Here is a 21,584-nt window from a genome sequence, read left to right as displayed (position 1 = left end):
TGCAAAGCACAATAGGAAAATTTTATAGATTATAGATATTCTTACATAATAGTGGTATTTGAGAATATGTAATTGTTGAATACAAACAGAACTTTTTAATCCAATATCTTGAAATTTCCAGAACTTTTTAATCCAATATCTTGAAATTTCCCCTGTCACATCAATCTACAACATCCTCACTATAGTCCAAGTAACAGTAAAGTTGAGTTGTAAAGGAGTAAAAATGTAAACAGTAAAAGTTGGCCAAGATCAATGTTTCTACTGAACGCGTCTCAGTTGGTCACAGAAATCTTGAGTGACAATCGCAGTCAATATAACAGTAAAATATCTGTACCTTTCATGAGCTATTTATCACAGGCTGATAATTACAGGTCGGTAGAGGTTATTACCTGCACAGGTGTGTCAATAATGCATTTGACTTGAGAGCTTAACGTTATTTATAATTGTTCAGTCGGAGGTAAAAACTATTTGAACAATACAACACATTTTGGTGATATTTTAATGCTAAACATTAAGTTTAGACCTACATTTTAATTATAAACCTATTCCTTAAAGCTTTCTGGCTTCCAAATTGGTTCTGCCAAGAGAAGATCCTAGAAAGATTTTATTTGAATGATATGCACTTTTGTATATACTGTCTTGCGAACTTTGGAAACTTTAGGGTCATATGCGTAAAATTTGTTGGGTGGGTGTGGTCTGATAGGGTTCGAGCAACTGTTGGATTAGAAAAGTTCCGGTTAAGATAATATGTAATTTATCATAGCTGAGCAAAAACTTCAAAGGTGTATTTTAGTTGTCTCTTAATTGTAAGATTAAAGCTCCTAGCTTGAATTGTTTAAATATTTAGCCTAAAGGATAATCAGTTCTAGTGGTAGGCTTCATGTGGAATCATAGTGTCACAAAAGGGTTAGCAGGGCCTGCCTCAAAGCAACTGCATCTGTTAAACCTTCAGATGTGACTTAAAACTGTCCTCTACCGGCCTGTATTTACTACGGCAATACAATATACTATACAGGTAAAACGAATAATATAGGTAAGTAGGCGGGGCGCGTGCAATAAACATTCACATTTCAATATACAATAGTATAGTCATCTGAATAAGATTTGTGATAAACTGGTGTCGCACGACTCATCATTAGTAGTAAAAACCATAAATTGATAGGCCCACACCTGTCAATGTTGGAAAACTTGACATAAGGCAAGGTCACCTGCGTTTCATTCTCAAGTGATATCTAAAATTTAATTTATTCCGTAAATTATTCGAGTGTTGATAAAATGAATAAATATCGTGATAAAATGTATGTCTTACATAATTCTAGGTTTGTGCTTGTCAAAACTTTTTTGGAAGCGAACACAAGCAAATCATCTCTAAAGCTATCACATTTTGTGGTAAAAGTTTCATTAGAGATTTTTAAAAATTACACAAATTCGGCACCAGTCTTGTCGCATAAAGTCTATCATTAGCATACATCTTGAAGCGTTCAGGCAAAGTGAAACATATGTGGTCCGTAGTTAAATATTCTGAATGGATTACTTCCCATCTTATTCTAAACTTTTCAACTTACTGTAGTCTGAAGTAATTAAGGTTTATTCCCCTTTATCGATTCTTCTGTTACGGAGGTAGAAACGTTATGTAAACGGCGGGAAATTCTGTCAAAATATAACAATATTATAACTACATTTAATTTATTACCAATAGATCTAAACAAACCAAGAAGATCCGATTTTGAAATTTTTTGCAGTAAAATCGAGCATTCTCATTTGCTTCTATATAATTCTGTCTTTGACAAAGCTTGTCATTAGCTGTCTTAGTCAGTGGTCTTGCTTAAATGGTTGAATCGCAGCTTACGGTCTACATTATAATTATATAATATATGCAAGGAGAGGGGGATGGGCAACTACAGCAAGAGACATTCTCCATGGGGGATAGGGAATAAGCAAGGAGCCAAGATTGTCTTAATTCTGGGGCATCCCTAACGTCAAGAGATCTGCACATGCTGGACATAACTTGACTTGACAAAATGACATGAAGTTGATAGCATACATTTGAAATGCTTAAAAAAAGGGCATGTTAAAAGGAACTTTTTAGGAGCCAATTGAGCGTCCGTCTCTAATTCACATATTCATTTATTCATATCAGAGTTGATGGTCCATGCAGTCCCTTTATACCAACTCTATTTCACTCTATGTGAGAGACTGTTTTATCTATTTTGTCTATTTAGTAATTGTTTCAGAAACCAACATGGAGAAAAGTGAAGAAGAAAAGTTGTTTCTTGCCAGATTCCAAAGTTTGAAATTTGATAAGAATCTTGAAAATGGAACACCATCTGAAAAGGCAGACATTCTGAGAAATATAATTGTTCATTTGAATTTAGCTCCTCATCATAAAATGTAGGTTCAGATTTTGAATTTATAATATAAGAAGATAGGACATTAAACCAAGTACACTTGTTCCACAGGCTGTACACATTAAAGATCTATAGTCGGATAAAAAATCCCACTCTCATGGCAAGGTTCCCCTCATGGCATACTGTATGGTGTTGCCTCTCTGCAAACTGGAGCATAAAAGTAGGATGTAAAACTCTATGCCATTATATTTTATCTACTGTAATTACTTCATCACAGTGGGATTGACAAGCAAAAGAGGGCAAAAATAACTAGAGGCTTTTCAGCCCCTGTGTAGGCTACTACTTACATATAATATAACAAATGTGTTAAATTTCAGAGTTTCTGATGTAACAAGTAATCAGATGAAGGAAGAATATGTCAAAAAATATCAGTCAATTGTGGATTGTTTTGATGAAAGTAAAGGTAATTTCATTTTGGACATGTCAGCTGTTTTGAGCTAAAAGAAAGGAGGCCTCTGCCATTCTGCACCCATTTTGCACCCATTTTGGAGATTTCATATAGCTAATTAGACTTATTTGGTATTTAATTAGCAGATGTGAATGTTGGTATTTGATTAATATAAGCACTTGAGAAGATGATGAACCAATCAAAAATTTAACTTTCCATAGCTGATAGAGTTTCAGTTCCTAACCCTGATTCATTTCATGGTCTATCTTTTTCAGGTTTAAATAATTTTGCTGCTGGAGCATTGGCTCTATGTACTGGAAAGAAAAATGGTAAAAGATGAATATTTACGTACATTCTTCTTTAGGAAGTGCAGTGGCGTGGAGTGAATTAGTCATATCATACTGGCTAACTTGAATTAGAGACATTTCCCATATTTGGCTGAGATTGTATCTCATATTGCCTTACAACTATGGTCCTACCAAGTTTCTCTTACGTAATATATAGATTTATCATGCCTTGAAGAAAACTGGGTTGGGTCTGACTAAAACTATGATATTGTTTTATTGCAGAGAGTCAGTTATGGAAATCAAGTTTAGATTTAGATACACTGAAGAAGGCGGCTTATTTTCAAGAATATATTGAAAGGTGTAAGGTTGGTATTCTTACATTACCAATATCATCTAGGTATCCAACAGACATGTGTTGTTTTGAAATCTGACAGAGCATAGTCAGATATGAAAATTTGATGATTGCTATCCCAATACATATGTTTATAAGTATTTTGAAATTGTTCTTTGTCTGATCTTTGAAATGTTTTGTTTCAGTCAAAATCAAGTTTGAAAGATAGTTCAGAGCCATTGTTTAGACCCAGAAAGACAAAATTTGTGCCAGATGTTGTTACTAATAAAGAATCCGAAAAACCAAAACTTGGTCTGCCTTCATATTTTACTGGTGCAGGAAAGAATACAAAAGTTTCGAACTCAACAGCGCTATCATCACATCACCCTGATGTCAATCGGAATACAACCATATCATCAAATTCCACAGGACCATCTCTCTTTAATGTTTCTGCAAACTCAAAAGGATATATGGCAAATTCTGCTTCAAACAATGCTACATATGATAATGTTCCTCATGGAGCTTCAAAACCTGGTCAAGCAGGCTTCAACTCAAGTGGTGGACAACAAAATGTAATTCCAAATAGGCACCAAAATTTTGTCTCTGAAAATACTGGAAATAAGCCTTTCCAAAATCAAATCACCAACCGTCCTAACCCAGTTACAGTGTATGGGAATCCCACAAACACTGGCCGGGGATACAATACTGAAGGTCAGTGTGGTTCAAGACCATCTCAATATGAACAAAAGAAGTCTCTATTTAGCGGTGAGTAGAATAGTCAAGAAATATACTTTGGGATAAGGGGGACTTTGAAAAGGTTTCTTTTGGTATGGTTTGGGTAGTGGTACAATAGTTTAGGTCCTTGACTGGTAGGTTGAATTGGTCAGTGGTCTGTTCAGTTTGGAAGAAATATTAACAATTTTCTGTAATCAGCATTTGAAATAGGTTGGTTTGGTATATCACATCAGTTGAGTGTGATTAAGATATTACTAACTTCATTTTAACCCAATTGTCTTTTCTCTAGAGAACAGTAGAGGTAGTCATAAAGAAAATTATGGAGGCAGCTGGAATCAAAGAAGGAAAGAGGTACAGAGTTTCTTTACAATCTGAGCACGAATATGTCTTAAGTGATATACTGTCTTGATTCTATCAACTGATCTTGACATCCTCCAGGTGTCACGTGCCCACCCAAATAGTAGGAAAAATACAGCATACACTTAGAGGCTAATGATTATTTAGCCTAGGAATTCTAAAAGCACACACAGCTCCTCATCTCCTTTCATGTAGGAGATTACACATTATTATGTAATTAATGTTTTTTTTTTCAGTGGAAGAAAAGACAGAGAGGGGAGATGGAAGATGAAGAAGAAGAGGAAGATGAAATCCCGCAGAAACCTCCTTCTGGTCCTTTTAAAACTGCTAGAGATCAACTGGTTTGTTTAAATTTTTTTTTTTATAAGTCTAATAATTAGTAATTAGTAAATATATCAAAGGGAGTTGAAAAATCCAGTTGTAGAGTGTCATCAAATGATGACTTATGCCTATGGAAGCCAAGGAATGCCATTCTATAGCGGCCTTTTTGATCAAATGTAATAAGTAAAAAGATTTGAAATAATTCTAGGCGATAGATCAAAGTAAGAAATATGGTGGAGGTAACAGAGGTCAACCACAAGGTCAAATATCTAATACAGCCTATGGTGGAGTGAAAAAATCTCTTGGAACCAGGTCTGTTTTTTGTTTACCCCTTTCCCAGGAACTGTAAAGTTTTATGTGGCTAATTGGAAAATGTGAATTCAATGAATCCAAATAGAGCTGTAATAAACTATAAATGTGCTGGCAGTGACTTGTGTTTGTGATCATTAATGTAGTTTCAACTCAACCCAATAATGTATTGTGGGATTTTGATTAAAAAATAGTGTCCTAGTGACAAGTTGTGTTCCTCCATTGAAGGATATCAAGATCTATCTGCTTCAGGATTTTTCAAACAAGTTTTTAACATTTCAGGAGAGGACCCAGCAGTAAATTTATTCCACCAGTCATCAGTAGGGATGAAGATGGGTAAGTTCTGTTATTTTCTTGGGTTGGGTGTAAGAAACAAAAGGGGATCCTGTCTACCAGTTGGTCTTTGCCAAGAAAGCAGGAAACAGGGATCCTATTTACCAGTTGGTCGTTGCCATGACTTTGGCCTAGGAGAGTAGAAAAGGAACTGATGAAGTTTCTGTTTATTCTATTTTTAGGTGTATGGTAAAACCTGACAATAAAGCTGGTAATGATGATACTGAAGAACCAGTGGATGAAAGATTGAAAGGAATTGATCCCAAGATGATTGAGCTGATTAATAATGAGGTATGATATCTTTTTTCAAAATAAAGACTCTCAGAAATTATCTAAGTGATTTACCAGCTTAGCCAGGTTGTATGGTTGAAAGTTAAGGATTTGATTTTCTTTTTAAAAAATGTACCAGTATTACAATTTTAGGACTTAAGTCTTTTAATTTTATTTTCTTTTGAATAGATCATGGATCATGGACCAAAGCTCACCTGGGATGATGTGGCTGGTTTGGAATTTGCCAAGAAAACTATAAAAGAGATTGTAGTGTGGCCAATGCTCAGACCGTAGGTATATTTTGATAGATTGAAATCTCCTAAGGGATAAGACGGCTGATAATTTCAATTATGGTCTACTCTGCATCTCAAAGAACCTATTTAGTCCATAATTCTTACTTTGTATACTTAGTATATTTGATATCCCCATTCTAGTGACCACTTAACTAATAATGTTTGCCATTTTGTGTCTGGTTTTGTTATGTCTGCAATTTTTTCAGAGAGTCAGCATATAGGAAGACTGAACATCATCCACTAGCAACTACATTAATACTAAAACTTGATTTTAATGGTGAAATTTTGAATTTTATTCCAGAGATATATTTACTGGGTTAAGAGGTCCACCTAAAGGTTTGTTACTATTTGGTCCACCAGGAACAGGCAAGACCTTGATTGGTAAGTAGGCTTTGATGAAACTAAAATATTAATGAAACATGCATCTCAATGGCCTTCTCTAAATAAATATATATATCTGAAAATAAAGTTTAAAGAGATTTATCTGTGGTATCTTGATGGTAGCTTTCATGTCCAAAAAATAAGCATAAAAATCAGAAACAGTGAGAATAGTCTAAAGTGATATCTTATTAAAATATATTTTATGTTAATATTGTAGGTAAATGTATAGCAAGTCAGTCTAAATCAACATTTTTCTGTATCAGTGCCTCTTCTTTAACTTCTAAATGGGTAAGTTAATGGATTAGTCTTCCCATTGCTTTTTAACACCCACTTTGTAATGTGCAGATAAATTATCATCAGAGCTGAAATGATTAAATCACTGTTGGTGAATCTCGGTTATTTATATGTTCCATAACACATATTTTCCAGAGGTAAAAGCTCATTTTTTTGGCTGATACAAAACACCAAGAAGACATGCAGCACATATAGAATTTAACGGAGTTATTGTCATAATCTATTTGTAAAACTAATTAGTTTATAAGATTTATTGTGAAGCAAGCTATCTAGGAATGTTCTGTATGATTATTGATAGTACTTCAATAACATTTAGGCCATACAAAATAAATATTCTGTTTTACAGGCTTTTTTTTTCAAAAATTGGGGCGAGAGGGCAAATTTATTATTTATTAGCGTTTTTTTAGTTTTCAAACTGGAATAAATCGGAGCAAGCGAAAGCATTTATTATTTATTACCACAAATTTAAAATACTTTTAATATTAAGGCAGCAATCAGGCATTTTTGGGCCTGTGAAACAGATTATTTATTTTGTATGGCCTCATTGATATTTTTTAGGGGGTGTAGGTAGAAGGAGAAGAGAATATGATGTGAGCATTATGTATAAATTCTGATTAAGGATTATTGTGAAATAGGAAGCTATAATATAATTCTTAATAGTTATTTTGATGTGATATTTGTGTTATAGGTAGGAGAAGGTGAGAAGATGGTGAGAGCGTTGTTTGCTGTAGCGAGATGTAACCAGCCAGCTGTGATATTTATAGACGAAATTGATTCTCTCCTGTCTCAGAGATCTGACAATGAACACGAGGCGTCTCGTAGAATTAAAACAGAATTTCTCGTCCAGTTGGTAGGTGCTTGTCAGAATCACTCCCTAAAAATCCTAAAACTTAGCCAACCTACTCCATTAATTATGTCACCAATCTGCGTTTATTTTCTGTTGGCAGCAAGACCTTATGACAAACAATCCTGTAGGACTGGACATTTCTAACAATGTACCATGAATATTATTGTTATTATTATCAGTGGGTGTTTGAGAGGGTCTAAGCTGTTCTAAATGGAGAACAATATTCCATCACGAATCCTCTTGAAGTGATGTTTGTAGTAAATCATTTAATATGTGATCTATTTTCAGGATGGTGCTGCCACTGATTCTGAAGATAGAATACTAATTATTGGTGCAACAAACAGGTCTGTGTTTACAGAACTTCATATACATTCTTACTTTTTATCACACTTCTCATTTACTGCTGCTTCAAACATGTGGCAAAGTGACAGACTGTCATTAACAGTACTTCTTTTTTATTTTTATTCAATATTTTATTGCCTTAAGACTGTAAATTTATAATGAAATTTTTGTTTTTCAATCAAGGGATATGAAACCAGTAGATTTCATAATAGAACCATTTGAGTTAAAGTTCCAGTTCATACAGGTGCTTTAGAACTCAAATACATGTAGTTAGATAGTATATATTGGTTCTCCCCTTATTTATTCTTTATCTGAATAATGACGGAATTTAAATCTATTTATGATAGACCTCAAGAGATAGATGAAGCAGCACGTAGAAGGTTTGTAAAGAGATTGTATATACCTCTACCTGAAGATATAGCACGTCGACAAATAGTGGTCAATCTTCTAAAACAACAGAAACATCAACTTACAGACCAAGATTTAGATCTCATCTGTCACAAATCAGATGGTATGTAGTCTCTATTTTCTTATTGCAAATTTTCATATTAAGAAATTAATGGAGTTTTATGTCCAACTTTTCTGCATTATGTGGGCTAATGAAGACAGGCAAGGCCATTCAATATGCAATGTGGAAAATTTTGCCAGGTCAGCAGCATTAGCCCACTCTTTTCCAACTGTTGAGGGATTGTTAACGTGCACACCCTGTAACACACGGGGCCTCTGTACATGTTCATTCCATGTCATGATTGTGTTAGATGAGAAGATAGTCTCATGAAAGCACTGGTCTAGGTCACAAAGTAAAGATTTATGATAAACAAGTTGCAAGTTAAAGGTTAAGATAATTAGATATGTTAACTAAGGATGTCTCTGTAATACTATCTGTGGTAGTATCTAAGGTTAAGATAATTAGATATGTTAACTAAGGATGTCTCTGTAATACTATCTGAGGTAGTATCTAAGGTTAAGATAATTAGATATGTTAACTAAGGATGTCTCTGTAATACTATCTGTGGTAGTATCATTTCTTTAGCTGAAATAGCTGAAAATATAAGAGTCAAACGTTCTTCTGATATATCAATAATCATTATAAGTGTTGGACTACCCAACATCTGGCCTTTGATCAAGGTCTATGAGATTCATTGAAACAAGATATCATAAACTTACCCAGGGGTTAAAGAGTTTAATGTAATGTACTATTATTGGTTTATTTCTGTAGGCTATTCTGGAAGTGACATGGCTAATTTATGTCGTGAAGCAGCTTTAGGTCCTATTAGAAGTATCCCGTTCGATCAGATAGAAACCATAACAAATGATGAGGTAGGTAGCACAGAAATATAGAAAATATTAACACAAATTCTATTGACATGGGGCAGCTTAAAATCTTTGGCTGTAGCATTTAAATTTTCTTGCCTGCAGCCTGGGCCCTGGGGATTTAGGGACCTTAAGTAGTGGATAGCTCACTAGGTGACGAGTTCTTATTTAAGGAATTCTGCTAATAAAACAAAGTACATTTTAATGATCAACCTTGCAAACTGGAATATTATGATGTTAGAAATGCATAGCATGAGTAAATGATGAAATTTGTGGTATATTTTATTTTTTAGGTTCGGGCCATAATTTTAGAAGATTTTTTGGAATCATTGACTCAAGTTCGAGCCAGTGTATCAATTAAAGATCTTGATTTATATATAGAATGGAATCAATTATATGGTAGTTTTGGGAAATAAAACTTTATTGAAAATTAGATATGATTTTATGTTGATTAATTAGATAGTCCTCAGAGCCAAATACTTTCTCTTCTATCCTGACCCAGTGGATAGGCTCCTGCTCAATTACCTGCAGGTCCTCTGTATGGCATCAGTTATGGAATGACTTTGTTTCAGTGGGGGAAAAAAGTGGCATTATGTGCTATGATCTTCTCAATTGAAAATAGAAACATAGAAGGCTAAAAGCTAAAGCTATTGTCCACTGACCAGACAATATTTCACTCATTGAACACTGCTTGGTGTCGCCTATCTTCCTAAGCTTCATCAGATGGGGAAATCCCACATATCTGATAGAACTTATATAAGCTTAGATATTTGATTTTGAGTGAAGTTGGCAGATGTGTTTCAGATGAAGTCATGCTTTAAGAGATTAGTTTGAGTTTAAGGGTAGTCCTAAAGATTTCAGGACTAAGTTTTACATGCAAGAATAATAGGGCTACAAATTTGGTGCATCCTTGAGAAAATTTGTTGACATCAATCTGTTTTCTAGTTAGAAACAATCTTTCGTATGACACATTGACATCATGAAATAAAATTTAGACCAGAGAAAGGCTGCATACTCTTAAAACTTTTGCACTCTACTTTTTTTATTTTGGGAATGAACGTATAACATACAAGTATTGTGGGCTGTAGCATATAAATGTAAAATGAGGTTGTCTCCCTTAGACCAGTATTTTATGAGAACCGCTTCACTGTAACCATCAAAAAATAGTTCTAATTCGTTCAGAAACTTTCCAGCATTTTTTAAACAATATAAATGCTTTTTTTCGTTTTCATTTGAAATAAAATTCGTCAATTTTAATTCATTGTTCCCACAGAAAGTCTATTCACCAATATTTCCATTTTGGATAGGCCGAGTTTTTAGCGTACAGATTTTAGTCATGCGCATTTCAACTTAGGTCTTTTCACGTGGGTTCGTCCTAGCGGTATGTAGTGTTCCTCGGCAGCTCTAAAAAATAAACCATTAATTTTCCCCCTGATCGTTTATACGATTCAATTTGAATAGAATAAATAAAAGGTTTCCCTGGACTGAATTCTTATATCTTGGGCCTTGATTAGGCTACCGTACATCATTACATGTAATGTCAGAATGAAGCATGGCCAGCCATGTGGCATGATGATCAGAAACATGGCAATATTCATTTGCAACTCGTACTTGTTCCAATAAACCTTTGGTTTAGAAATCATCTATCATCTTGATGTTTGATTAAACTCCGTGGCCAAGATAAAGCCCAGTCAGTCTTGTCTTGCAAATAACCATGGGAGAAATCTTCAGCCCTATGCTATTGGTTGAAGAAGGGTTTTGGATTCAGATGAATTAAAAAAAAATTCATTAATTAACAAGACTCAGATTACTCTTAAGGACCATTTTAGGGAAATTTTCATGTCCGTTGCTGATGGTAATTAAGCAATAATGATGTATAAATTTCCACTTTTACAGACTAAATCAAGATGGGTCGTATTCCTAGAGTCCAGAGTAAAACTTACGCCACCCCAAGACGTCCTTTTGAGAAGGAACGATTGGATCAAGAATTGAAGATAATTGGTGAATATGGTTTAAGAAACAAGAGAGAAGTATGGCGTGTAAAATATACCCTCGGTAAAATCCGAAAGGCTGCTCGAGAATTGTTGACACGAGAAGAAAAAGACCCAAAACGTCTCTTCGAAGGTGAGGAAATACAAATATACAATCAACCATAAAAACAAAATAGAAAAAATTCAATTCCGAGCCCACTGTGGTTGTAGAGTAGGTCTTGTGAATTGACAAAGCAAAGTGTTTTTTGAAAGAGGTGAAATTTTTTGTGTGATCCTTTCTAATGATCTTGCATTTTCCTATGTGTTGATGCACACTGGTCATTAATGATTTATGTTGAGCTAAATTTTGAAATTGAAATTTGTCTATTTTTAGGTAATGCCTTGTTGAGACGGTTAATCCGAATTGGTGTCCTTGATGAATCCAAGATGAAACTGGATTATGTTCTGGGTTTAAGATTGGAAGATTTCTTAGAAAGAAGACTCCAGACCCAAGTATTTAAACTGGGTTTGGCCAAGAGTATCCATCATGCTCGTGTCCTCATCAGACAAAGACATATTCGGTAGGTACACATAATTGTTATAGAGTTTGACAAAACTTATCCTTTGGAGGCATGGGTTAGCTTATATGAGCTTCAGTGCTGACATTTTATGCAGGAAACCAAATTTAGATTTGTGTCAAAGTTAATTTTTCAGTATTTTTCTAGCAGGATAATAAATTTATTATTATCATTCAGAAAATTGTAGCATTTCTGCTTGGAACAATTTGGTATTCCAACTTTATTTTTCTGGGAGAATTAAGCACAGCTTGTGTTCATAGTCTTGATACAGTTAATCCAGAAGTTAAATCTTTATATCTATAATGGACTGTCTCTAGATTCCAACCTTCATAATATTCCTTTAATCTTCAGCAAGGATTTTATATAAAACACTCTAGTCCACTGAAACTAAGTTTTACGACTAAGAGTACGGACAAGGGTAATCTTAGGACTACAGGGTTATATTTATGGTGAAAGCTGGTTGAACTTGGATGGGAAATGAAACAAAATACATCCTGATCCAATTTGACTAATGTCATACGATCATGGATTTGTGGATTCCATTAAAACAACCAAAATTTCATCATGGGCCACTTTGACTATTGTCATATGTCCACGTTTGTCCATTATTTTGTTAACAAAGGTATGTCTTGTCAATGTACCGAGGTGTAGAAATTCAAAATTACTTTCTGTCACAAAAGGAGAAAGTCTTGTTCAGTAAGCATGGAATAAGATGGTCTGTGTTTCTCTTTTACTATGCTTCATGGGAAATGTTACTGTGTTTTGGTGCCATTGTGATCACTGATTGATGCCTTGAAAAGGTATCTGCTTATACATAGGAAATCACTGAGTGTAATATCGATGTATTTAAATCCTGGAATATAAAATTGGTGTCAAAACAATTCATAAAATGTTTGCTTATTTCAATATTTCAGAGTACGAAAACAAGTGGTGAATATCCCAAGTTATATTGTACGATTAGATTCACAGAAACACATTGACTTCTCTCTTCGATCACCATATGGTGGTGGCAGACCAGGTATGTCCAGATTTCTTTATTAAGTAAACGCCTTTCAATATTCACAAGCAGACACAACTGGTCATCTCTATAGTGTAATAGCACCTTGAGATAAGAGTACAGACTAATGCAGTGTTTAACAGTTAAAGAGACTTCATGATGTGATTGTATTTTCAGGTCGTGTAAAGAGACAGAATATGAAGAGAGCCGAGGCTGGAGGAGGTGGAGATGAGGAAGAGGAGGACTAATTTACACGCCCCCAAATCTTCAAAATAAATAAATTCTAAAAATATATTGTCTTTATTTTGACCCAAGTAGAACTTTTGCAACTATTTAGGTGAATGCAAATGTCTTTTGAGATGGTACGGTGAGGGGGGGAGATTAGTATACTGTGTTCTCGTTGTCTGAAGGGGTATATTGTTTGAACTAAAGAGAATTGTACAAGGGATACATTAAACAGAGAATGACTCTTGTACTCACAGGATAGCAGTGAACTGTAATAAATAATACTGAATTGAAGTCTGATGGGAAATTCACTTCCGTTAAGTCAGAGCATTCATTTGGATCTCATTCTGTCTTGACTGTATATTACTGAAAAGTTGAAATATGTGAAGCCATTATCTCCACCTTTGCACGGATTGGACCTTTCAGATTTGGGAGAAGTGTCTTACTTATTGAGCCACTTCGGCTCCTAGTTGCATAAAAGAATACAATTTTGTTTATTAATTTATTAATTAGAAACAAAATGTTAAAATAATATCTTCTGGCATTTAATAAAAACCTACTAAGAAGTCAATGGCTCCAGTCTGCCACATACTGTATATTTGTGTGCACATTACCCTTAAAAACGTTTGAAAAAACAGGGGGGAGAGCATGTGACGTTAACACTAAATCTATTAATTCAAACACCGGGAAGATTTACGACCCTGGTTATCAATAACCTGATTCATACTATAATACTACAATAAACTACTGAATATCAACATGGTAATGACTTCTTATCGGGTTCCACAAAACTGAAAATACAAAATATATCTGATATAAATTTGAATTCTCATTAAAGACAGTTCAGAGGTTTCAGCTTCCTCCTGTGATCAGGATCTCAGGGTCCCTCATTAAGAAAAAAAAATTTTGTCATAATTTTGTATTCCTCAATTTAAATTTCCACACATACAAAATTCATTAAAAGTGTCTATCTATACAAAATATTCTTATATGATTTTTGAGGAACTGGGTCCCATAAATCTTAACAATCACATCTATTGCATCGCAATCCAACACTTGGGACAGATTCGCCTGTTAGTCCCCCTTGACAGTTCTCTGCCTCTTCTTGAAACCCTGCCCTCCCCCAGCTTATTCAAACATAGAAACTCCACTGTAATTTACCGTAATCTAGCCTCACTATTGGCTAATGTTTCTTTACTATAATACTGAAACAATAAACTGTTGTCCAGTAAATGTTGATTTTGACGGAGAAAATCATCGAACGAAACGTCACTGGTAACCTTATTGATGGCGTCTGTTACCAAGTGAATAAAAAACATGGTGATGGTTTCGTGATAGCCTGTTTGTATCTGAAATAATTAACATAAACATCAATATAATATCAATAGGTATCTTATAAAATATAATAATATAATAATTATAAAATATAATAATATAATAATTATAAAATATAATCATTATTATAATATAATAATTATAAAATATAATCATATAATATAATAATTATAAAATATAATAATTATAAAATATAATAATATAATATAATAATAATATAATATAATAATAATATAATATAATATAATATAATATAATATAATATAATATAATATAATATAATATAATATAATATAATATAATAATTATAAAATATAATCATATAATATAATAATTATAAAATATAATAATTATAAAATATAATAATATAATATAATAATAATATAATATAATAATAATATAATATAATATAATATAATAATTATAAAATATAATCATATAATATAATAATTATAAAATATAATAATATAATATAATAATTATAAAATATAATAATATAATATAATAATTATAAAATATAATAATTATAAAATATAATAATATAATATAATAATTATAAAATATAATAATATAATATAATAATTATAAAATATAATAATATAATATAATAATTATAAAATATATAATACTTTTATTTATTTCTGTGGGTTATGAACATGTCTTCATTGTACCTGGATTAAAGTAACCCACAAGCAAAAAACAGAAACAAAATATTCAGGGATTGAATCCTCAGGTAAAGATTTGGTGTAAAATTTTGACGAACAATATTCAATGATAAAACTCATACCTTATCCTTGTTCTTTTCATTATATTTCTGAATTCCTAGTCTACAATATACAAACAATTCTTAAATACCTCCTAAAATAGTCGTCTGACATGATCTTACTGAAGTTGTGTGGGTATTGAAATTTTTCCATTTAAAGACCAAGCATTAGCTATTAGGGCCACTTTGTCAATTTGTTTCTAATAAAACAGTATATCTTTCAAATCATGAGATGAGGCAATTTGAGGAATCTTTCATAATCAAATGTTCAGTTGTATATCTTTATTTATTAAGAGGAAGAAGGAGCAGCAGGTTCTTTACTCACTTGATATAAGGTGTAGCTTGATCTCTACCATATTGTTTGATGTAGTTCCACGCCATACGAAGATGAGCTTCATGAGTCCAGTCTTCAAATGGTAGAGTAGCATCTTCAAACGCTTGTAGAAATACCTGATCACCTACAGAACGGAATGACCTGAAATAAAATCAGGAAAGTTACTGCAATAATCACAGTGGATGTCATATGGATGATACTTGGGAGATCAGAGAAGCCCTGATGGTCAACTCATTATACATATATCAGACATGTCATGCTGATGTAAAACTGAATTTGTCCATACTAAATAAGATCTAGCTAATTGGAATTTTAACAATAATGGAAGAAGAAGCGGTCTATGTTGAATACCTACCTCACAAAGTATAGCAATGGATCTTGTAGATCATGAGAGACACTGGCATTCTGTATATTACCATAATAAACCTGATGATCCCCTACTGTATGTATAGAATGAGTAGTACACAGTAATACAGCTAGAGACCCCATTATTATAGGTAATCCCTGAAATAAAACCAGTAGCTATTCTAATATTCCCCTTCATTTTCTTAACATTAAAGTTTGTATGACACAGCTTTTAAATCTGAATGCTATGTTCATAATGATGTGTTCTAATTTCTAATGATATTTAACCAATAACATGTTCACAACCTTTGTCCATGAAGTGTGTTGAATAATGAGAAAGTCTGTTGTTAATGTTGACTAGTTGAAAGCAAGTGTCAATCTTTCACCGCTACATAAAAACATTCTCACCTTTTCTCCCTGTACATGAGGTACACTTTCGAATTGACACGAATCACTGGCCCAGGATTTAGCAAAATGTAAACATTGATGTATCTAGAAAACAACATTGACATTGTAGACAATATAGAAATTCAGGGTTGTTGGGTATAACATTGTTCAGAACAGCTCTGAGCTTTTAATACCTTAGCTATCTATAATTTTGAGACAATTCCTACCTCAGGAATCCTAATCCTGAAAACTTCAACAATGTTTCTTCCATTCTAAATACCCTATGACAGAAGCAATATAAACTGTTTCAACTGTAAATCTAATTGAAAATGTAGGTAAGATACCTAGAAAAACTATTGGCAAATGGAGATTGATCACACCTTGCAGTGTGCAATGATGGAAATTGTTCTGTAAGAAAGGAAATAGAAACAAGTACCTGGTCTTGAGCTAACACATGAACTGCAAATTTTTCATTTTCTTGTAAAATTTCATGGATTCGACTGAAACAAACTTTCAAGAATTAACATCAGTCTTTAAAATTATCACTCTTTAGTGTGTCAAGGGAGATAATTTATTCTGAAGTTCAACCTTTATCTGATTATCTCACCCTTAGTGTGCCAAGGGAGACAATTTGTAAAGTGTCAATTTAACTCTGAGAAGTCAGTATGACATCCTGTAGTGGTTTCAAAATATTTATTGAATAATGTCAGAAAAAAAGAAGAAAACTATGGTATATTATAGAATAAAGGGTTAATTCTCTTTCTGTTTTGCAAGAATATTAATTGAATATACTTTTCTTACCTTGGTGTATGAATACAGAATGATAAAATAGGTGGTTTGATAGAAACACTGGTAAAGGAACTACAAGTTATACCACGTTTTACCCATTTCCCATTTTTATCTTGTTTGGCTGTGGTTACTATAACAACTGAAAAATAGAATAGTTGTCTTATATCATTATGTATTATATCATTATATATATATATACCGGTATGTGTTATATCAGTCTAGAAATCTTTGTAAATGGTTAAAAAATACAGAAGAGTCTATGTACTGCTTGGCCAGTACTCAGTTGAATTGCTGCATAAAGAACCTGCTCCACAGGTTTCCCTCAAAAGTGATTTATCCACTCCAACCAATAATATTACAAATTACCTTGTTGTGGAACTTTTCTCATGGCTGACTGAAATAAAGTAATCAAATCTTCTTCATTTCCAGTATTTTTCTTTGGATCCAACAAAACATCAAAATTATCAGTTGCTGTAAGAATAAGGTTAGCTGATAAAGTTAATAACTAGCTCTATATTGAATCATAATTGACATTAGTTAAAAGTAATTATAAGTGTACTGTATACCTGTATTAGCTTTCTCTTTCTCTTGCTGTGATATTGCAATAATCATAATGATGTACACAGAATAAATAATATTAAGGTACAGTTCGATACGATTTGTGCTCAGGATAGATGGCACCTGCAACAACAACTTTGCAATATTTAGACTACCATTATTCATTTCATTAAGGTAAATATAGCCTACAGTTTGAATAAAACTCACCATTCATAGCACAACTGTTCGATCTGGTGGAACTAAAATTCCTAGTTTTAAATGTATGCCTACAGTCACAGGAGTGAATCCTGAGCCTTGAGTTTTTGTGGTCTGAATTTCTGCTTTCTGAGAATTTGTCTCCTCCACACACACCTAACTTTGTTGAAACTGATTTAAGATTATTCTGCATGGATTTCCATTCAGCCAAATTTCGTCTGAAGAACCTTGAGGAAATCATTGTTGATAAAAGATTGGTAATATAACAAGTTTAACAGATAAATAAACATAAGCAGACGAATTTTCTATTTTTTTTTAACTGTGTTTGAGGATATGAGGGATATCCTCAATGACGTCACCGGAAATAGGGAATTTCTAAAAAAAATGACGTAACGGAAGTAGGGAATTCCTGGGGATACCCTTCCCTAAACAAAAGTTAAAGCTCCTAAGAACATGCCATTAATAACGTTTCATCGCATGTTAATTGCAAATTTTGAAATCAGAAAAGTTTGTCAGCGGCATCTTCACTTATCCAAAACAGTCGAAAAATTGAAAGGAAAGGGCAAGTCTTCACAAGAATGGTTGAAACGGCAGGCCAGTGACCCATACGTTCAGAAAGCTTTGGATGAAAATTACCGATGTCGAAGTGCCTTCAAATTGATAGAAATAAATGATAAATATAAGATTTTACGTCCAGGACAAGTTGTCATCGATTGTGGGGCTGCACCAGGTTCTTGGTGTCAAGTTGCAGCACAGAAAGTTGCTAAACACAAGCAAGGTATGGTTTATTTTAGCTCAACAAAGGAGGATGGAATCCCCCAAACACCCACCAACCCCACAATACATGGAAATCGAATTCTGTGTTGTACTTTATGGGTTGATAAAAACAGACAAGACCTTAATTTGTTCATGGAAGTATGAGAAAGTCTTGTATAGATGGGTTCTTAATTAACCATCCCATCTAAATAACAGGCTGCTTTTCTCGAAATTCTATCACAAGTACAATGTCTTGTAGACTGTCACTATCTTAGTTTCCCAAGAAAGATTATTTAAGCAATACTTGATTATATTCAAGGTTATGATTTAAAAGCATTTCCTGTCTTTGTTTTTTAAATTTTGATGTTACAATTTGTTATTTACATTCTTCTTTTGCAGGAATTGGAACAGTAATAGGAATAGATCTCCAGAATTTTGAACCAATTGATGGTGTCCACGTTTTATCAGAATGTGATTTTACTCTACCAGAATCTCAATCTAAAATATTGGACATCTTGAATGGACAAAAGGCTGATGTGATTTTGAGTGACATGGCTCCAAATGCTTCTGGTATCAAATCCATGGACCATGATGTTATTATCGAACTGTGTCAAGCTGTGCTTCAATTTGGACTGTGGGTTTTAAAGCCAGGGGGAACAATTCTATGTAAATTGTGGATGGGAGCTAATCAGAAGAGTTTTGAGAATGATTTAAAATCAAATTTTGAATCAGTAAAAGTGGTGAAGCCTGCATCAAGTCGATCTGATTCTTCAGAAATATTTTTATTGGCCAGAAATTTTCAATTGATCACTTGGCCTGATATGTATAAGTGAATGAAAAGAGTACAGTTAACTGTGTAAGTACTGAGGTTTTACTATGCCTGAATGAAGAATAAATGTGGTTGAACTGGTTAATGGTAAAGAGAGTTGTTTACATGTTTTGTCCCATCTGATCCTTTTTGCCAATTTATACAGGTGAAACAGAGCATGCTTACTCTTTTTGAAATACCTGATGGAACTCCCCCATAGAGGAGTCCACTACTATACTCCTGATTTTGTCATTCTTAGGAATTTTTGATTGACAGAATTGTCTTGCTTGTACAGATTTTTCTGCACACATGCTAGGACTGCACCACAGACCTGAACTATGGAACTATACATTGCCATGTTAATGAACTAGCAGCTAACCGACTTACTGATTAACTATTGCATCTCAGTCTTGAAACAAAAATCTCAATATAAATAAGAATGTGAAAAAAATGAAGATAATTTGAAATAGATAACTCTAATATAACAATATTAAAGATTTTATTATGAAAAATAAATGCAACTTAAAGTAATATTAGGCATTGTTATAATGTTATATCACAATTTGTTATAATGGTTTAAAGCCAAGTCTAGATTATATTTTAGTATATTTGGTGCACACAACCCAAGCATTTTGAATCCTTGAAGGTGATTGATATCACCAAACATCAAATAATGTTATGGAAAGCTCAAATTTGTTGACATGAATTCTATAATTTCATAGAAAATTGCAATATCTACATATATCTCAATTCCTTTCAATTCATATTTCAGTAGATATTTATTGTAAGATTGTACATGTACATGTAAACAGGTGAGGAATAATATCTGGAGACGTCGGTAGAAAAATCTGGAGACTTCTTCAAAACATGTAATTTCATGAATTTCATTTTCCAAATTGCTCCTTTTTCCAATTTGAACAGAATATATAAAACTATACAACAAGTTTGTCATTGTCATTACAATTTGAATAAATTTGCATAAATTAGATATTTGTAACAAATAATAACATGGAATATTATAAACCTCTCAGAATATTAACAAAACAACAAGATATATTTATATGGAATTTAAAAATATACCAAAAATATTATAAATAAATAAATAGGTTTATATATTAATTGCAATTTCAATCAGCAGTGTTTGTTAGAATGGACATCATATTTATTATAAATTGAGCAATATATCAATATAAAACTTGACAAATAACAAATTGTCATGAGTTGGTATCACTTTTTGTAGTAAATGAGCAATAGTAAAGAAATATACACCAATTATTTATGAAAATACAAAATAACCCTTTAACCAATGTAAACATGGAATGATGTATAAATAACAATGAAATATTATGGATATGGTCATCTAATTATTTACTGTACATTGCCTTCTGAAAGCTCAATTTTAACTACTAATAAACATTTTCAGAAAAAATTACGTAAGCCTATTTAAGCCTATAAATAAACTATAAACATTTCAACTTGACCTCAAGTACATTTGATCAAAACCACTTTTTTGTTGACTTGAGCCAACTTCAAGTACTACCATACATTTTAAATACTCATATGCCCATTTTTACTTTATAAATTGAAATTCTTTATTCATTCAGGCTTCAAGATTGTGGTATTAAATTTGCTGATATTTCAAGGTATCACAGACATCAAATCACACTATAATGAATGTATAAGCATATGTGGATATCAAAACATGTATTATAGAGAATCATAGGGCTACCAGATACATGTAAAACTGATTTGTTACTACATAAGCCTATAAGTTTCATCATGAAGTTAAGATGAGATGAAGGGAAGAACAATTCAGAGAACTGCGAGAATGATTGACAGTTTAATATTGGCCAATCCTCTTCAAATGAAAGCGACAAAGAGTGTCATAGATATATATATATAAGTATCTGATAAAATGATATTGAGGTGTGCATGGGGAACTTGGAATGCAGATGAAAGCTTGTTTGTGGTGAATAACAACGGTAAGTGGGCGGAGCGTAAGCTGCTCTGGCAGATTCGTGACCCAATGACAGGATTTGTAAGGGGTGGGCAATGAAGTCTCTTTAACAAACTACAGTCTGGTATAAACAAGATGATAATGATGTATAAAATGATGCTGCCAGTATTTTGAGACGCTGCTGTGAGATCATTCTTAAGTAATTCTGGAGTTATTCATGCGTTATTGCCCCTGTTCCCTCTTTATTTACAGTGATCTCAACTTTTGGATTGTTGAATTTAAATTCCAGAGGATAGTCAATTTCTTTCTGAAAAACATAATTTCAAAAATATTTCAAGTTTGCTTTAAGGCTATCTGATTTCCCAAAGTTTTCCAAG

The 21,584-nt window shown here is 33.0% G+C and overlaps 4 protein-coding genes across 4 annotated transcripts; 3 read left to right on the top strand and 1 right to left on the bottom strand.

Annotated features, from left to right (window-relative positions):
• Positions 1-5,655: 5,655 nt before the first annotated feature.
• LOTGIDRAFT_212112 (hypothetical protein) lies at positions 5,656-9,642 on the top strand (the record flags this gene model as incomplete). Its single annotated transcript, XM_009047170.1, has 9 exons — positions 5,656-5,760; positions 5,929-6,029; positions 6,334-6,413; positions 6,631-6,701; positions 7,396-7,557; positions 7,843-7,898; positions 8,244-8,407; positions 9,116-9,216; positions 9,504-9,642. The coding sequence occupies 9 exons, from the start codon at positions 5,656-5,658 to the stop codon at positions 9,624-9,626; spliced, it is 963 nt and encodes a 320-aa protein (XP_009045418.1). The 3' UTR covers positions 9,627-9,642.
• A 932-nt stretch (positions 9,643-10,574) lies between these two features.
• LOTGIDRAFT_230231 (hypothetical protein) lies at positions 10,575-13,048 on the top strand. Its single transcript, XM_009047169.1, has 5 exons — positions 10,575-10,591; positions 11,107-11,334; positions 11,575-11,761; positions 12,673-12,776; positions 12,933-13,048. The coding sequence occupies exons 2-5, from the start codon at positions 11,118-11,120 to the stop codon at positions 13,001-13,003; spliced, it is 579 nt and encodes a 192-aa protein (XP_009045417.1). The 5' UTR covers positions 10,575-10,591; positions 11,107-11,117; the 3' UTR covers positions 13,004-13,048.
• A 676-nt stretch (positions 13,049-13,724) lies between these two features.
• On the bottom strand, positions 13,725-17,545 carry LOTGIDRAFT_230230 (hypothetical protein; the record flags this gene model as incomplete). Its single annotated transcript, XM_009047168.1, has 10 exons — positions 13,725-13,771; positions 14,142-14,329; positions 15,103-15,142; positions 15,404-15,553; positions 15,768-15,916; positions 16,166-16,249; positions 16,581-16,644; positions 16,946-17,072; positions 17,300-17,404; positions 17,500-17,545. The coding sequence occupies 10 exons, from the start codon at positions 17,543-17,545 to the stop codon at positions 13,735-13,737; spliced, it is 990 nt and encodes a 329-aa protein (XP_009045416.1). The 3' UTR covers positions 13,725-13,734.
• Positions 17,546-18,163: 618 nt separating this feature from the next.
• On the top strand, positions 18,164-19,275 carry LOTGIDRAFT_109890 (hypothetical protein; the record flags this gene model as incomplete). Its single annotated transcript, XM_009047167.1, has 2 exons — positions 18,164-18,464; positions 18,842-19,275. 2 exons carry the CDS (start codon positions 18,164-18,166, stop codon positions 19,273-19,275), a joined length of 735 nt encoding a protein of 244 aa, XP_009045415.1.
• Between the last annotated feature and the right edge of the window lie 2,309 nt (positions 19,276-21,584).

Source organism: Lottia gigantea (genome assembly GCF_000327385.1).
Source record: "Lottia gigantea unplaced genomic scaffold LOTGIsca_11, whole genome shotgun sequence".
Taxonomy (NCBI): domain Eukaryota; kingdom Metazoa; phylum Mollusca; class Gastropoda; family Lottiidae; genus Lottia; species Lottia gigantea.
The sequence above is the reverse complement of the archived record's forward strand: the minus strand, read 5'-3'. Positions and strand labels throughout refer to the sequence as shown.

Excerpts from the sequence above, each read along its gene's own strand:
- LOTGIDRAFT_230231 (XM_009047169.1), top strand. The coding sequence starts at position 11,118 with ATGGGTCGTATTCCTAGAGTCCAGAGTAAAACTTACGCCACCCCAAGA. Across the intron at positions 11,335-11,574 it reads CCCAAAACGTCTCTTCGAAG|GTAATGCCTTGTTGAGACGG; the intron begins GTGAGGAAATAC and ends GTCTATTTTTAG. Across the intron at positions 11,762-12,672 it reads ATCAGACAAAGACATATTCG|AGTACGAAAACAAGTGGTGA; the intron begins GTAGGTACACAT and ends TCAATATTTCAG.